General features: G+C 37.9%; 2 protein-coding genes across 3 annotated transcripts; one reads left to right on the plus strand and one right to left on the minus strand.

The window, feature by feature from the left end:
* Window positions 1-188: 188 nt before the first annotated feature.
* Window positions 189-6,810, minus strand: wtap (WT1 associated protein). 2 transcript variants are annotated; one of them, XM_058756628.1, is made up of 8 exons: window positions 6,588-6,810; window positions 5,768-5,805; window positions 5,616-5,671; window positions 5,464-5,522; window positions 5,197-5,324; window positions 4,181-4,359; window positions 1,509-1,663; window positions 189-1,396 (listed from the first exon to the last, which is right to left on the minus strand). In XM_058756628.1, the coding sequence occupies exons 2-8, from the start codon at window positions 5,795-5,797 to the stop codon at window positions 735-737; spliced, it is 1,269 nt and encodes a 422-aa protein (XP_058612611.1). In that variant the 5' UTR covers window positions 5,798-5,805; window positions 6,588-6,810; the 3' UTR covers window positions 189-734. The 2 variants fall into 2 exon arrangements, with proteins under 2 accessions (XP_058612611.1, XP_058612612.1); XM_058756629.1 differs by lacking the exon at window positions 6,588-6,810 and adding an exon at window positions 6,442-6,501.
* Window positions 6,811-9,069: 2,259 nt separating this feature from the next.
* Window positions 9,070-13,494, plus strand: sod2 (superoxide dismutase 2, mitochondrial). The gene is made up of 5 exons (XM_058756946.1): window positions 9,070-9,217; window positions 9,988-10,190; window positions 12,399-12,515; window positions 12,638-12,817; window positions 13,109-13,494. Exons 1-5 carry the CDS (start codon window positions 9,189-9,191, stop codon window positions 13,252-13,254), a joined length of 675 nt encoding a protein of 224 aa, XP_058612929.1. The 5' UTR covers window positions 9,070-9,188; the 3' UTR covers window positions 13,255-13,494.
* The last annotated feature ends 4,985 nt before the right edge of the window (window positions 13,495-18,479 follow it).

An 18,479-nucleotide genomic window follows, 5' to 3' on the forward strand; every position in this document is an offset into this window, starting at 1 on the left:
ATGCATACTAGACCTCACTAAAAATCTGTTTAATTAAAAAGCCACTTTACATCAAAAAACATTTCAAACAACACTTTACAATCTCACTAAATACACACATTTAAATGCATTTTACTGATTAGGCATTAAATTGATGACATGGTTTTGATAGAATTTATTCAAAGCAGAAAATCAAAGCAAGGTTTGAGTCATATTAAAATTCTTTATTGATATTTGGTCAGTACATGAAAAGGATTGAAATCAGAATTTAACAAGATACATCTCCAAAACTACACACAAGTCAAACAAAACGTTTTCTCTCGTCATGTAGAGGAACAAAAAGAAAAGTTCAACATCAGGAAACTAAGGACTGTCTGAACTTGCAGCTTCAAGACTTAATTGAGCATTGATACATCACACGTAGCTAAATGATTTCCGAGATCTAACAAGTGAGCAAATGAACAGTACAGAACCAAGTGTTCATATTACTTTGACAGAGGAAAAATGGTTTAAAAGTCATTCATTAAAAAAAAAAAAAAAAAAGAATTCAAATATACAAACTCAATGTTGCTCATTTTATAAACGTAATCAGCTTTGAGCATGTCACAAATGCACTGAAATAGGTTATGATGGAAGGCCGGGTAGCAAAACAAAGTGATGCATTTGACCATTTCTCAAACAAGAACTAACTGGCCTGAAGTGTGATTTCCTTGTTTGTCGTGGTTAAAAAAACAAACTGTGAAACTTTAAGAATGTTACAAAACAGACCCTGTGGAGGCATTGGAGGTGTTGGTGACAACTGTTGCTGCAGATGAGTCCAGGCCATTCTGAGTGCTGTGCCTCGTACCTGCAGTCCTGCTGCCTTTGGAGACAGCAGCGGCCTCATGGGGGTCAGCATTGGAGTCTGTATCGTTCGAGTGCTGGGTCACTGACGTCTCACTGCCTGTTGGCGAGTCCACGCTCTCATAGCCCGCACTTAGTTGAGTCACGTACCCTTCTCCGCCCCTCTGGCTCGCTGCATCTTCCGAGTGGTTGGACAGTTTTGACATGCCACCGTGAGTGGGGCTGGAGACAGATGGCGATGGTGGGTAATCTTCATCTGCGCTGCTCGCTTCTCTATACAGACTGGACCCAGACGTGCCCCTCTGAGACGAGCTCCCGTTGGAGGGTCCGTTGGACACCCTTCCGCAGTCTTTCGCAACATTTGAGCAGGAGGCAGTCGCAGGTTCGATTTGAATGGAAGGTTCAGAGGCCGCTGAAGGCGAAGTTCTGCTTGGACCAGCTCCACTAGAAGTGCCTTGGGAGTTCATCTGAGACAACTGCTGCCTGGTCTCCCTCAGCTGCTGCTGAAGAACCAGGATGGTGCTCTGCATGCCCTCCACCTCCTCATCCAGCTGAATGATGAAGTCATTGAGCTCTGGACCACACAAAAGGCACAGGTACAAAAAAAGGAGAACAAAGAGTGAGTTTAAGTTCCATAAAATCAAACCATGAATGGAGTTAGATGAATGGAGAAAGGTTTTGCTCACCATCTTGGCTGCTCTTGAGCTCTTCGCTGTACTTCTTCTGCAAGGCAAGCTCGGCCTCCAGCTGGGCGATGCGCCCCTGAGACAGCTGCCTGCCCAACTCCTGATTCTCCTGGATCAGCATGCGACATTTCGCCATCAGCTTCTTACCAGTCTGGCTGCAAGGGAAACAAGTCTAACATCACATGGTGAACATGGCCACAGGGTCGACACAAGTGGCCACTGCATTTACAAACTGGGTGGTGACATTAGCCAACCAGAAACAGCTTCCAACAAACTCTCCAATGGCCACGCCGGTCTTCAGACTGGTAAATATTGTTGACCAGTAAAGTATGTTTACATGCACTTATGGAAATGCAAAAGAAAGCGGTATTCTGAAACTAGTAAAAGCAAACCATGAGGTTCAACACGACTGAATTTCTGCAAGAGATTGAGCCTTATGTGACCAAGTTCTTACAGCTTTTTAAAGAGTGCATGTGAGTGGAAAAGATCAGACAACTAAAAGTAACAAAGTAGTAGGAAAGCCAATTACCAATCGTGCCACATGTATATGCAGTTAAAAATGCACTGCTAACATGGCACATGTAAACGCAACAGCATTTTAGCAGCTCTCTCGCAATAAGCAGTTTCCTGGTGTGCACGTAAACATAGTCAACGACAATCAAGAAAATCAAGTAACAGTTCAAACAACTCTGGGAAGAGATGGTTGAACAGTTATCAGACCAAATGAAGTTAAACCAACAAGTGCAATACATCTCAACATATCTAATGTGGTATCATTCCAATAGGCCATTGAACAAGTTGCAAAACCAAGTTCATTTAAAAAATCTAAAAGCAGAGATGATCACAGATCCAATGAAAGTACCTACCTGTTAATCTAAAAACCAGCTATGAGCAACAAAGCTATAATTCAATCAATTGAGACTTAATGTTATTGTGACTGGTCTTGTACTAAATCACAGAAGGTAAAATTTTTTTTTTTTTTAAATAAGAATGTTGTGCTAGAAATTTTCCAGACAATAGACAACACAATTCCTTGTATTATCATTGCGATAAAATAACTGCAAAGCTGGATGTGCCAGTGCACTTAATTTAAATCAGCAGCATTTATGGTTAGGTAAATGCAACCCACATCTGAGACTGTAATGATATATGGTTATACTGCATAAAAATGTATTCAGTACCATTAAACTTTAATGAATTGAATGGTCACTAGGGTGCTTTGGTGCCAAATACAGTAGTAATACTACTGTCTTCAAACTAAATGACTGGGAATCTTTTCAGAGCAAATGCTGGCATTTAACATCAAAAGCAGTTTGAGGTTAAATGTGAGGTCAAATACAGAATATTTCCTTAAACTGGTTAACCATCTTTTCTGGACAATCTGCTGCAATGAAATCTCTGATGAATTATATAATGCCACTTTAGAGCAGACAATATTTCAAAAGACTTGGTAACAAAGAAAATTGCCTAACCCAAATTGTTTTCAATCTCTAAAACTACTCTTGAATCACTCAGATTGTAAATGCAACTATAACTTTAAAATGTAATAATGCTATAAAATATCTACTGAGCAAATAACCTGCAATAGAATTAAACGTGACCCGAGGGAAATGAACAAAACCATTGAAATCCTCACTGGGTGTCCGCAAAATAAATAGTGGATTAGAAAATGTACACAAGATAAATACAAATATTATACACAAACATTTAAACAGCTTGAATAATTTCCTCTAACACACATTGCACATTTGCATTCACATTGAAAAAAAAACAACAATTATGTTTGCATCTGCAGCAGCGCAACAGCCAATTTAAGATGATTACCAGGTCGGTCAATTCATTTGGACCACACTGCTGTAAATGCAAGGTGCATTTCCAGAGCAAAAGCAAAGTATAATGTTATGAACACAAAAAAAGAAAAGGTTTGAAACACTGTACCGTATGTCGCACCTGTGAGATGAACATATACCAAAGTCTTTGCAGATCAGAAAGTCTGATTCCTCCCCCAAAGTCTTACTTCATAACAAAGGCTTCTGCCCCAAAGTCTTAAGATTGCTTAACTCCTCCCCATTTCATTGCATCACACTACATTCCCACCTCCCTGTGTTAACATTCTAGATTCTTAACCAGAGTCTCAAGGCCTCTACGATGGAGTTTAAATGGGGCCATATTCCTCTGCAACACATTTAGTAGGGCCATGTCATGTTTTAAATGTTCAATCAGTGATCTTTAAACTACAGTTCAATCAGCTCCAGAGCCAACGCTTTGCTCAAGTCTTTCATAGGCCGCCTTTTTTGTTACAGGAAGCTTTCTAACATGGGCTGGAAGGGGGTGTTTCCGACGTGACCACCTCTTCAGGAACAGTCCCGATTCCTTCAGGCTTCTGTACCATGAGGGGTGTGGGGGGAGAGAGAAAGCTGAAACAAAAGTGTCACCTGACCAAAACTGTTGTTTTGTGTTCTGATTTTACATTACGGTATTTGTAATAGCAGGGCAATATGAAAGAAAAATGTCTTTTGTTCTGAGCTTTGGCTTTAAAGTCTGAGTCTCGTTGTGAGCAAAACATTTCAGTCTTCCCCCACCATTATCTGCACTCCTGCAGAGGAGAAGGTGGGGGGTGAATCAGGAAAGTCTTGACTTTTTGTTTGGAGGGGGGAGTTATTTTAGTTTACCTATCAGGTGTAAATTTCCAGGCACTCAGTTCATTTTGGGCTTGCTCCAGTTTGTCTTTAGTCTGTTCCAGTTCAGCCTTCATTTTGAGGAAAAATAAGTTGATGGCTGGGTCCACCATGGACGATCTCAGCTGAGCCGCACTCGGTTGCTGGACTTGCTTCAGGTACTGGATTTGGGTCTGAAAGGTAAGAGAGACCATCAAAATCCAAGCATGTATAAAATGACAAATATCAATGTGAATGTAGGCATTGTGACACCCAGTATGTAATAAAAAAAAAAAAAAAAAAAAAACTTCAGCTTTGAAGCTAGTATACTATTAAGTAACTGTTTGAAAAACAGGACCTTTACATCAATTGGTTAATAAGTATATATAACAAGTATTACAGGATGTAATGATTCATTATTAAACAGTAGCTTAAACAGGCAAACTGTGCTTTGGGTTCCAAATCTTAAAATAAGAGCAACGAACATCTAGACAGGTTAAAACTTCAAACTTTTATTTGTACCTGCAACAACTGAAAAATGTGTAAAACTGATCCTGACTCTAAAAGCTGCACTTTAATGTGCAATTCTGTGGTCATCCACTATCCCACATTTTCCACCAACATGCATTTGCTTTACTTTTAGTCAGGTGTTCCCATGTTGAAATGCTGGAAACAATATTCTCATCTCTGCATACGTACACCAAATTTAATGAATTACAGAGAGATTATTTGCATGATAATCATTTGGATACAGATTTGACTAACACACAACAGCAGCTATTACTTAAGTAAATATTCACAGATGCTTCACAGACAAGTCAGTATAAAGGACAAATACAACTACTGTGTTTAAAATCTTAACACTTCTAATCCACTTTCATTTAAATACTACATCCACATGCTGTGGAAATCTAAACATCTACTACACTCCATCAGAGACACTCAATATCATTCAAGCAAGCTGACCCAGTTCCTCCAATACGAACTGACCACAAACAGAAGTAAAAAAGGAGACATAACAACACACTTACTGTACACTCTTGCATTTCCTGCTCTTTAGTAGCAAGCCTCATCACCAGGATGTTTTCTCTGCGTGCAGATTCTTGCTGTTGCTGCTTCAACTTCTCCTCAGACTCTTTCAGGCCCGTCACATCATTGGCTGCAGACATTTCAACATGAAAAAGATGCATTACTTACAGACATTTTATTTTCTGCACAACATTACACCTAGTACTTGTGTGTTAGTAAACCACTCAAGACTATTAATTATTCAGAACATCTGAGATGTGCAAACTTACAGTTTAAATCAGCATATTTTGTCTCAAGCATCTGGACATAAGCTTCATGCTGTTTCCACCTGCACCCGAAACAAAACACATCAGTATTACATCTGGAAAGCTTCGATATGCATAAACTTAAAAGCTTATTGCACGACAGAATGGCTACACACCTTGTACACAGCTCCTCTCGAGTCAGGGTCTTCATGTCAGATTCACTAAGGCGAACCTGCAAGGACATAAAAGGGAAATAAAGACTTATAAAGAGACCATGTTGGCGGAAAGGGACTCTTATAATCAGATTAGACTGCGACAATGAGCTCACCTTCTTCGGGAGAGGTTCTTCATTGGTCATTCTGATCTCTGTGAAAGACAGAAGTGGACAAATCAAGCATCCAGTGAATGCAAAGGACTCAAAGATACGCAGACATTCCAAGCAATAATATGAAGCAAAGACCTAGAGACAGTAGCGTGGATTTCACACGCCTACACATGTGCCATTACAAATATAGGCCACCAGGCGAGAGATTCGCTTGTTTTTACATCAACGCAACAATTAACGTACAGGGGAAGAATTTGCCTGTTTATATCACTTCGCAGTCGTGCACAAAAAAAAAAACAATTAAGCATAAAAACGTTGCGACAATTAAGAAAAATTCAGTTTCTCGTTTAAAAACGAAACTGCTCCACTAACCGGGAAATTACACGGGCTTACTGCTCAAGCATTTCAATGCATCTTCGTCTCCAAATTTCACCTTTTTATAAACGAAATAGCAACGTAATCTTATCGGCCTCCACAGAATTTTTACAGTTTGCTTATCTTCGTGCGAAAAAAAACAACCTAATCTTCCAGGGAAAACGAGTTTAAAGAGTTGACTGCGCTGCACACCACCACCGCGCCATTCTGATACAATCTCATGATGCTCGTTTCTGTCGGGGAAATGTGAAGCTTACGTAGCCGACAATGCATGTTCATCTTAAATAAAGTCTATAAATTACCGCCAATAGACGTGGAGTAATAAAAATGTGCCGGCGCCTTCTTGGAGCAGTTTCGCTGTCACAAAATGGCGGAGAAGGAAGAGACTCTCCCTCTCCGAGAAGCAGCACTTTATCTGAAACGAGAAAATATAACCCTTAACACTTACCAGACCCGATTCACCTCGACCAGAATGACGCGTATTTCTTCCAATATGAGATCTTAAGCAGTTATGTTAAATTATGAGTTTCTCTGGAGGAGGAAAGGCTACGTTTTTTATTTAAACGGAGGGGAAAGCAGCCGCCATGACCAGCGTGAGCGCGATGTTCAGCCGCACAGCATCAGTGTGTTCGCGCGAGCGCTGGGCAGGAGGAGGAGCACGTCACAGACGCAGTGTTGCCATGTTGACGCTGTAGTAAGAAATCGGGTCTCCATCAACTGATAGTTATACCGAGTATACACAAACTTTTTTAATCTTTATAATTAAAAATATACAATATGCATATAATACCAGTTCATAATATAATAACCAAACAGGACATGAGGTAATTTTGTTCCCTTAATAAACTGTTGTTAATAATAATAATAATACTTGGCTTATTACAAAAATTGTCACGTTGTGTTATGATTGACCCCAATAACACAAATAAAGTGTGCCTAATGTATGCTTCACATACATTAGTATTGTATGGTAGGCCTCATCAGCAACAACGATGAAACGCACTACAGAGAGGAAGTGGCACAGCTGGCTGAATGGTGTGGTGCTAACAACCTGTCCCTCAATGTGGGTAAAACAAAAGAGATTGTGATGGACTTCAGGAGAAACTCTGTTGACCACCCCCCACTGACCATCGACAGCTCAACCATGGAGAGAGTCAGCAGCACTAAATTCCTAAAGCACTAAATCACAAAGGATCTCACCTGGACCACCAACGCCACGTCACTCAACAAGAAGGGACAACAGCGCCTACACTTTCTCCGTCCGCTAAAAAGGGCAAGTCTCCCTCCACCCATCCTCACCACCTTTTACAGGGGCACCATTGAGAGTGTGCTGACCAGCTGCATCACTGTCTGGTATGGGAACTGCAGTGCTGCTGACCGCAAGACCCTACAACGGACAGTGAACACAGCTGCAAAGATCATAGGTGCCCCTCTTCCCTCCATCCTGGACATTTTCCTTGCACGATGCTCCAGCAAGGCCTCCAGCATCGTGAAGGACCCCACCCACCCCTCCCACAACCTCTTCCAGCTCCTGCCATCAGGAAAAAGGTACCGGAGTATCAAAGCTCGTTCTGTCAGATTGCTCAACAGCTTCTTTCCCCAGGCTGTGAGAGCTCTTAACTCCAATCTCCCTGTCCCCGCTCTGAAACCATGAACACCTCAGCCCCCCAACTCATAAATAACTATTGACAATTTTCCTAAGTGCAATTCTGAGTGTGCTACACACAGGTGAGTGGGCTATACAAACCACCTGTAGTAACGCACTCGTCCTACTATATGCACACTAGACACTTTCTATAAACACTCCCTGCTACAAAGACTCAATAAGATAATATATGTTTACTTGAATATTGCACTACAAAATAATGTTTACTTGAGCATTGCACTTCTAAATCTTTTGCACTATGCGCTGCTTCCCACAAAATCTCTCTTCTGAACAATTTAATGTACAAAATATATATTTTCTGCACAATTTCATGAACAAATATCTCTTTAGCACAATTTCATGTACAGTATTTATGTAAAGTTCTTGTACAGTCTCAGTTTGTGTATGTGTAGTCAACTAGGTATAGTAGTTATAGTATTTATAGTATATGTATAGTCAGATGATTAAACTGTTGTATAGCTCAATTGTTTTTCCTATATTTGCACTGTTGTATGTTTATCTCATGTTTAACTAGTATGTAGCACCATGGTCCTGCGAGACACGACATTTCGTTCCACTATATGTCCACACATGTAGCAGAATGACAATAAAGCTCAACTTGAACTTGAACTTGACCCACATACTGTTTGGCCACATTACATTATTAATTGCTTTACTTGCTTTGGTTTACATTTGCTTTGGGGTTGCTTCCCCAAAGTGATCGCTCATTTTTTGGTTTGTTTTTTAGACCTTGTTGCATGTTTATTTTGCGGGATCTGGCAACATAGACATATTGTTACTGTTCTCTTTAACATGTTTACCATATACATTCACGAACCTGTGCATTACATTTTACTTCATGTCTGAGCTATGTCTTCATTCCTCATAAGAGGGCTTGTGTTATTCTTAACACACCAGCTGATTTTCTCTTGGAATTATTTCAGTTTTAATCCACATTGAACAATTAATTGTGCTGTAATGTGAGATATAACAAAATTTACAATCATTATAAAACATGCATTATATGTTCTGAACCGAAACTATTTATTTTAGTGACTAATCACTGTAAAAGTAAGGCCTAGAATGACTGGCTGAATTATACCAGTTGGCCCAGGGGGTGTTCGGTTTTTTTTTTACCGTCTTTAACTTACATAAATCTTCTTTATCTGAGATATATAAACTTAATTATTTTTAAACGATCTGTTATCATATTTTTTATAATATATACAAAATTTGTATTGTGTATTCTGTGAACAATGAGAAAAAAAATTAGTGTCTGACCCCTATTTTGAAATAATGGTACGCTCTAGTCCAAGTTGAAGTTGAAATTTCAAGGGCAGGCTGTAATGGAGAGAGCTTAGGTTTGTGAAGTGCATGTGTCGCTGTTTGACGGACTACTAGAGCATGCTGTGCAGAGTCGGATATGTCCGCAGGTAAAGATAAAGTCTGAATCAGCTCTTATATTGTGTGCTTCTAACTGAATAACCAGGCCTTTTAAATGATTAAATCAAAGGCGGCATGAATAAACTGCGCACTTTTATGTTTGGTAGAGCGACCAGGCTAACTGATAGTTTGCGTAACTGATATTGCGAGTGCAGTTTCAGTCGTTTTTATAGATATATGTGTTGATTTAGAGTTTTGTACGTCAAATTGCTTTTAGCTGCTGCCGATTTGAGGCTGCCAAACAACAGTTTAGCCTGTTATGAATATCTAATCCATTAATTAAATGTTTAACGTTATAGCTAGATTTTATTTAAACTACCTGTGACGTTACAAACCTTTTGGGACAATAGTAGTAATAAACTTTATCAGAAGACACTCAGTCAAATCAGCTTCACTGTAGCTTTGGTGGAAACAGGCCTACTAAAAAAAATCACACTTATATTGGCACACAGTCAGTATTATGCTAACATGGTTCTCTGAACCAGAGGTTTTCAAAATGTTTTGACACCCGCACATTATAATCCCTTGCAAGATGCCCCCTTTGTTAAATATACCCTCTTGAGTAACATCTTTAATTGTGTGAGGGTAAATGTATTTTGTAAATCCATGGACCCCAGTTTGAAAACCTCCGTTCTGGTCACCTGACTGCTGTCATGTAGTAACAGAACTGTAGTAATCCTACATATCCTGCCTAATTCTTGCAATACTCTGATTGCAGTGCTTATTTACTTAAGTTTTTATTAATTGTTGTCGATTCCAGGTGCGCTGCCACCTTGAACCCCATCTTGGGTGCTGTGGCCTCCAGACAGAAGCACACACTGCCTGACCTCCCATATGATTATGGTGCACTTGAGCCTCACATCTGTGCTGAGATTATGCAGCTTCACCACAGCAAGCACCATGCAACATATGTCAACAACCTCAATGTCACTGAGGAAAAATATCAAGAGGCACTGGCCAAGGGTGAGAACAAATTAGATTATTTTACTTTTTTTTTGCTGTCCTTTGTGATTGTTGTCAGATAGAACAGTGGTTTTCTTTGTAAAATTAGACTGCCCAACACCAACAAACGTCTTAGGACTTGGTCTGGCTGGTCAATCACTTCATACTATGTTACCTTCATTAATGTTCCAAACTGAAATGTTACTGCTCAAATTCAAGCAAATTTATTTCAAAAAATATTTTGCCTGGAAAAGAAAAGAAAAGACTAAAGGCTGGAATACACTCTAGAACTTTTAAAGTCTGAACAGATTTTTAAAACGCTAGGCATCATACACTTACTGACTTTGTAAATAGTGACAAAGGAAAACTGGGCATCATACACTACACGACTGAAGATCATACACAACCAGACTTTAAAGACAAATGAAAACATATGTTTTCTAAAATCGTCTGAAAATATCAAACATGTTTGATATCCTCCGACTGGATAGAATCAAAGTCTGAAGCTAAAAAATCGGAGTCTGTGACCATCATACACTACGCAATTTTCTGTGGAATCTGTCAGCTGTAATCTGCAGACTGGCTCCGACTTTCCTCAACTAGCGTCAACTTGTTCAGACTGTAAAATCGGGGGAAAATCGCGTAGTGTATTCCAGCCTTTAGTCGACAAAAGATGTTGTTATTGTTAAGTAAAACTATTTAAATTATTTTCATTAATTTAAATAATGCTAAAATCAAATAAAATATACATATTAGATGAAAATATAAATTTATAATGTAAACAAAAATTTGAAATGTTGCCTGACAGTTAACTGAAATAAAATGTTTATGTACTAAAATAACAAACTAAAACTTTTAAATAAATATTTAAATAAATGGGAACATTAAAAAAATAACAAATACATACAACAAAATTGCTCAAATGTAAACTAAAATTAAAAGCCAGTTCAAAATATTAATAAATGTTAGATTAGTATATAAATAATACTGAAATTACACTGCTTTACACCTCATTCCCTCAATCATTTATAATGTAGGCCAGTATATGTTTCATTAAAGGGGTGGTTGATTGCAATTTCACTTTTTTAACATTAGTTAGTGTGTAATGTTGCTGTTTGAGCATAAACAATATCTGCAAAGTTGCAGCGCTGAAAGTTCAATGCAAACAGAGATATTCGTCTTTTAAAATTCTGGAAGTTTAATGCCTACAAAAAAAGGGACTACAACGAACTACTTCCCGGGTCTGTTACGTCACGGACCCAGATAAACCCCGCCCTCGGGAACATGTAACGAAGGGGGCGAAGCCATGCTGTGCTGCTTTAGAGAAGAGGAAGAGAAAACTAGTGGTGCACGTAAAAATCTATTCATATATGAATCGCGATTCCGTCTTCTAACGATTCTAATGGATTCACAAGTTTCAAAATCAGTGTTCTAAAACAGCTGTTCTCAATCCTGTTCCTCGTGTCGCCCTGCTCTGCATCTCTCTCTCTCTCTCTCATTCAGATCGTCAGATCAGCTCCAACAAACTGTTCCAATTATACATTTTCACATAGCAATGAGAAGCGTTATACATGGACGCGTGTGTGATTGCGGTACTGTATTAAAGCTTTAATCAGAATAAAACCGTTTATTAAAAGCTAACATAAGCAGTAGCATAATAACAGCGTATCTAAAAGTATGAGACAACCATTAAGAGCCGTGCTTGCACAGGTTCTGCGCGATCCTCTTCACTAATATCCTCTGCGTCTCAATCGGGCTCAAATTGATAAGCAATATAGACGAAGCCATTGTTTACAATATAACCGGAGCACATGCCGCTGAGCTGAGGGGCGGGACATTTAGACGCACGCTTGGCGGTTTAGCCAATCACAACACACTGAGCCAGCTAACCAACCAGAGCCCATCACGTATTTCTGAGGGAGGGGCTTCATAAAAACAGGAAATTATCGAGGCGTTTGTCAGAGAAGGGACAGAGCGGTGTGGAATAAAGGTAAATTATATGAAAAATAATGCGTTTTTAAAAAAACGAAGCATGAACGCATGTTAGACTGCACCCCATAAACACAATCAAGCCTAGAAAAAAAAAACAGTAAACCACCCCTTTAATGGTTCAGTAGTAGCATTATAAATGTTAGTTTACTTTTACTACAATCTAAGGGCTTAGCATATTATTTGAAATGTCTTCATTGCATATAACAAGTATTTAGGTTTGACCTTGCTGTGTTACAGGTGATGTGACAACTCAAGTCTCCCTTCAGCCTGCACTGAAATTTAACGGTGGTGGCCATATTAATCATACCATATTCTGGACAAATCTGTCACCCAACGGTGGAGGAGAACCACAGGGTAGGAGCATTCTACACATGAATAGATGTTAAACATATTCATACTGCTATTTCAATTGTCATTTATGAAGCATATAGTTGTATGTGATGAGTCTTTGTTTTTTTTGTTTTGTTTTTTTACAGGTGAGCTGTTAGAAGCCATTAAGCGTGACTTTGGCTCATTTCAGAAGATGAAGGAGAAGATGTCAGCTGCCACAGTGGCCGTTCAGGGCTCAGGATGGGGCTGGCTGGGCCTTGATAAGGACAGTGGAAAACTGAGGATTGCTGCTTGTGGGAACCAAGACCCTTTGCAGGGCACTACAGGTAAATCTTCCATAATGAATAGCAGAGAATAGATCTATTTTGGTAGTAAAGATATGAATGCCCAGAGTTTACACTGTCACTGTATCATACACTCTTAACAAGACCCTCAGTGAATACACAAATAAAACTCCAACTTATTCACAAGAGTCAGCCATGTATATGTAGCAGTTGTTTGTATTTCTTAAGGTAAAGCAATATTCTGGTAGATTCCAAAGAGAAAGAAATCATCTGTTTTTAAAGTTGTTAAAGTCTTTGAACTTTACTATACTCTCTTTCCCTTTTAAATTTGAGGTCTCGTCCCACTACTCGGGATAGATGTCTGGGAGCATGCATACTATCTCCAGTACAAGAATGTTAGACCGGACTATGTTAAGGCCATCTGGAATGTTGTGAACTGGGAGAATGTCAGCGAGCGTCTCCAAGCTGCCAAGAAATAAATTGCACCACACTTGGGGAGGAAAAAAGGAACACAGTGTCAGTTTAGACCTTCGAAGCGCACAAATAATCAGACCACATTACAACCACCAAACCTAACTGAGTATGGTTCTTGACACGTTCATTTTCCATGCAGAATTGTGCATTGTAACTCGTAGCTTGCTTTATTGTTGAGTCAAAATCAAATAATATGTACGTTCATGCTTTCAGTAAATTCAAATTAAAAGATTGTTTGAACATGGTCTTTGTGTTTTCTTGAATTTTTTTTTTTAAAGCATAAATGACATTTATGAAATATTAATATAAAAAAAACATGATTTTAATATTTATTTTAACATTACTAATAAAAAAATATGAATATAATTAAAATATTGTATTAAATTATACATGACTGCATTCATTTCGATCCTTTTATAGCCAAGTTGTAACTTGTCTTATAATCTGTCTGATATTTAGAATCGGATACGCTCAAAGAAGTCAATAAGCAATGCGGGGCTGGTAAAAAAAACAATTTAAAAATCCCAGTGGATGGAGAAGTCATATCAAACTGTCATGAATTGTTTTTAAAGTTAAAAGCATGTCATTCAGTGCAGTGAAACTGGAAATTATTAAATTACTTGGATCTTTTCTTTTTAATAGACTGAGGACAGATGCTCTCCCAGTGTTACTCATTTAGAACAGTGCATGAAGTGCTTTCTTCTTGTAGGAACAGCAGAGGGTGCCAAATACCAGCAGGTTTAAAATGTAAAGAGGGCTTTGCAAGAAAGTCTAGATAACCAGACTTGAATGGATTCTGCAGTGAAGAAACTATTTGCCATAACTATTTTTCCACCAATAGAAAGTGACGTGACTGTAGTGGTCTCTTTTTCTTTGGAATATGATCAAAAGTGCCCCTCGTGTGGCTTTTGTAATCAAATTGTTTGTTGTTGCATTTTTGTTATTTTCAGTTGAGAATGAATATATTGACACCATATCACCTTGGTTTTTAAAACACTTTTCCACTCTGTTTCTAGTGTGCTTTTTGGCTGCTTTGTGTCTTTATATATTCATTTATATTGTGAGACCACAATTCACAAGGTGTCCACACTTTGGAAATACAGTGGCCAAGTCAAACCGAGTTTAAAGCAAGTTTCTTTTTTGCTTCATATTTTGTTCTGGCTTGCTATGACCGTGTGCTGACATTCTCCTTTGAAAAGCATTTCAACTGTTCTTTCCTTTAAAATGAAAAATTGTGATACTTCTCCAGTAAAGTGCCTTTATTCTTTTGCTGCAGGTTTATGCATTTTCTTTTTGGCGATATTGCATAAGCAGTTGACAGTTTTCCTTTTGTTATGGGCCAGACCAAGCTTCTTGATCCAGAAGACTTCCTTTGAGTCCATGTGTTTGGTGCGGTTTGAAACTTTTATTAACTTAGAGCCCCAAAAACATGACCCGTGAGGCTGTCGAACACAAATTGAGTTTCATACACCCACTCTCAACCCTTTTCGAGTCTGATTTCTCTCACTGACATTCCCTTTCAGCGCCAATTAAATTCACTTTTAATGAAACGTGAAATTTGCTATTAGTAACTTAAGACGATTAGGTCCTGAGTCATACAGCCGAGAGTAAGATTGATCCAGAGGCACTGACTTGACTTTGTTAAAACCCTGTGATTTGCCAAAGCTTGATGTCATTCATCATCAATTCACTGTCAGACACGCATTTGATCACTTTAGTAGATTCCTAGGTTGTGGCTTCCATGAGGGTTCAGGTGCAACAGAAATGTCAAACATTTTGTTCTCAAATTCTGTCTGCTCATTGGAAAAACCCTTTAATATTAATCTTTTCCCAACTCGGACTGATGGCATGTTTTGGTGTGGCCTACTTTTTTCCTCTTAAATTCAGAGTGCCAGAGTTTGCTTCCTTCCACCATGGCTCGTAAAGTAGACAGGCTTGCAGTCCAGAGTAGAGTTTCTTCAGCTTCTGGAAGGAAAGAAGGAAAATACCAACATCTATTCATCAAACTCAGCCCTCCCTATTTTACCAACCTATCTGTCTGCTACTCATTTTCTAACACCACCCTCTCTTTTTCCAAGAGCGCTGTGACCCCTTTTCCTGTTTTCTTTTATTCACTGCTCTTTATTTCTATTGGTCCTTCCATCTTTCTTGTGGTCTCCTTATTTACACCCCATATAAATGATAAGTTTTAGCGTTTCCCATAATAGTTCAATAGATTTATTGTGTCGAAAGTCAGAAACAAACATTTGTCTGTGATTAAAGATAGCTGCATATAACTTCATTTAAAACTCCCAACTATCGGAGATGAGTGATGAGATGCATATAATTTCTCTTCTATTGATGATTATGACCACTCTGGTATGTCATATTATTGACAGATTTTTAAAGTTGAGTATTTTTGCTACTGATTAATTTAGAATATAGAGGATAAATGTTCTTCTTAGACTTTTATATGCTGTTGCTGAAAATAGTCTTTCATTAAGGAGTATTGTGTATAAATGGAAACACGTCTGCTTTGAAACCACTAGTCTGTAATCATAACAGAAGAGACGGAAAATGGATCTTTTGACCCTCAACTTGCAGTTATTGTCTATGTTTTGCACAGAAAGTAAATGTTTTTTCCACATGATCCAGTGACACTTTGCACGGTGCCACACATTGTTTGGCTTGTTTCTTTTCTGCATTTTCTATTTTTTTATTGTTGATAGATGAACAAGGCGCTTTTGCCTGACCGCAAGTACTATTATGGTACTTTTAATGGAGGGTTTGGGTTAGGAAAAGGACTATGTTTTCTTTGCGTTACATAAAGTGTACCATTATTATTTCTGAAAGAAATGCGGTGGTAGACCGGGGTTGGTATTGAATAAATTGTGTATACCCAAATAGAGGTTACAGTTCAAGATTCTCATTCTGGAATTTAGTACATTTGTCATATATAATGAGGCTGACGAACAACATGTTATGATTCCTCATGTGTTCCAAGATCAAAGGAACATTTAGTGAGAGATTATGCGACTATACTATACTTCAATGTAATTTGAAGAGCCGCATTGAGATTTTACATTTGGCAGCTAAAAAATGAGAACAAAATTATCAAAAAAATTTATTTTTATGTTTTATTATTATTATTTTTTTTTATTGAAAAAAAAAAGATGATAAAATTAATAAATAAAACGAGAACAAATGATACACTGATAAATAGCCAGTGTTATAGTATTTATTATAGTATTTATTTCAGTTAGCTGCAAGAGCAACAGTTCTAATTCTAGTTTTGTTTTTGTTTTTTTAATAGTTATGTTTATTTTTTAATATTTCCGCTTTATTTAAATGATAGAAAAATGTTGAATAATTTCTGTTTTAATTAACAAGAACGAAACTGCAGATAATGTCTCAGAATTCTAAATACTGAAATTGTATATAATGACCAGAAGAATTGCATATAATGACCATGCTGTATGTGCATAATTATTACCATGAACACCATTTGTGACCACAAAACCAGTCTTAAGTCACTGGGGTATATTTGTAGCGATAGCCAAAAATACATTGTATGGGTCAAAATTATAATTTTTTCTTTTATGCCAAAAATCATTAGGATATTAAGTAAAGATTGTGTTCCATGAAGATATTTTGTACATTTATTACCGTAAATGTATAAAAACTTCATTTTTGATTAGTAATATGAATTGCTAAGAATTTAATTTGGACAACTTTAAAGGCGATTTTCTCAATATTTTGATTTTTTTTTGTTTGCATCCTCAGATTCCAGATTTTCAAATAGTTGTATCTCGGCCAAATATTGTCCGATCCTTACAAACCATAAATCAATGGAACGCATATTTATTCAGCTTTCAGATGATGTATAAATCTCAATTGACACTTAAGACTGGTTTTGTGGTCCAGGGTCACATTTGAGAACCACTAATCTAGTTGGATCTACCCTTATGCTTGGCCAGGACTGAGACTTGCAACAACAACAAGATAAAAACAGAAAATATTCATGGCCCTGAAAAGTTTTGTCTTTACATACTAAATTATCCCATTTTATTTCTATGCACTCTGTTAGGATGTTTCTAGCAGCAGTGGTATATGAAAGGCACGAGAGAATAAATTGGCTGTTTACAGGGTGCTTCCCACTTTCTCCACCTAACCAAGAAGGTTCTCGTCATACCAGTGATTTAGCCACATTTAGATTAGTAGTTTATATCTGAATAAAAACAATAATCTGTCACACTGTCTGTTTGTAATTTCCTCCAATTTCTCTTATTGCCACATTAATTGCTTATGCCAATGGGTTTTTGTCTGAGAAGTCATGAAACAGAAAGTTTCACAGTTTAGCCATAAAAAACAAAGCATTATGCTTGAAATAAAAACCTTACCACCATGAAAAATGACTCTGTATTTAAGATTTTTAAAAATGTTTACAAGAACTGAGAGATTTTCTTTTTCTGCCTGCTAGTCTTGGCACATGTGCACATTGTCACATCTTTACAGAATGATGCTCAGAAACATTGGCCTGAGAGAATGAGCACTTGTTTGGGTGTTGTCTGAGGTGCCTGTTTTGCTGTAGGGCCCTAGGGTTCTCTTATTATGCCTTATCATAAAACCTCTTCCTTCACTTGGCACTCACAGTAATTAATCATTTCGTATTTACACCATTACTGTGAACAGTTCCCATTTCCTCACTAATGAAAAATGTTCACAGTAGCAACAGGAAGTAAATGTAAAAGCACATGACAGAAAAAAAAAAAAAGTAGAAAAGATAAAACTGTCACGGTGCACACAGCAGGGAGGAACGAGGGGACGAGGATAACTCAAATTAGAGTCTTTAATGTTGACATCAGGGCAAGGCAAGGCTGACACACAGACAGGAACACTGGGAATAACGAGTAGACCAGACGAAAACTAACTAAACAGGCAGGAACTAAATACACATGACAATTACTGATAATGACTAAAACACAGCTGGACAAGACTTAACTAATAATCTCACTTAACAAGGACAGGAACAAGACCAAATAAGGACACAAGAGGCGGGAACACATGACACACACGAAAAGAGTGTTTGTTTGTTAAATTTCATAGGGGTGATTTTTATTTGCATAAAATCTTCACTGTGTACTTGTTCACTAAGAGGTGTGAGGAGCATAGTGTCAGTGAAGAGTAATATGACATACGATGGGAGTAAAAAACAAAAAAGGTCATTTCCGAACCAAAGTTTTGAAAATGA

The sequence above is a fragment of the Onychostoma macrolepis genome, chromosome 20 (assembly GCF_012432095.1).
Source record: "Onychostoma macrolepis isolate SWU-2019 chromosome 20, ASM1243209v1, whole genome shotgun sequence".
Lineage (NCBI taxonomy): Eukaryota > Metazoa > Chordata > Actinopteri > Cypriniformes > Cyprinidae > Onychostoma > Onychostoma macrolepis.

Coding starts and splice junctions, on each gene's coding strand:
- sod2 (XM_058756946.1), top strand. CDS start 9,189: ATGCTGTGCAGAGTCGGATATGTCCGCAG. Junction 10,191..12,398: donor TCAAGAGGCACTGGCCAAGG/GTGAGAACAAAT, acceptor GCTGTGTTACAG/GTGATGTGACAACTCAAGTC. Junction 12,516..12,637: donor CGGTGGAGGAGAACCACAGG/GTAGGAGCATTC, acceptor GTTTTTTTACAG/GTGAGCTGTTAGAAGCCATT.
- wtap (XM_058756628.1), bottom strand. CDS start 5,797: ATGACCAATGAAGAACCTCTCCCGAAGAAG. Junction 5,325..5,463: donor AAAATATGCTGATTTAAACT/GTAAGTTTGCAC, acceptor AAATGTCTGCAG/CCAATGATGTGACGGGCCTG. Junction 1,664..4,180: donor TGGAAATTTACACCTGATAG/GTAAACTAAAAT, acceptor TTTCCCTTGCAG/CCAGACTGGTAAGAAGCTGA.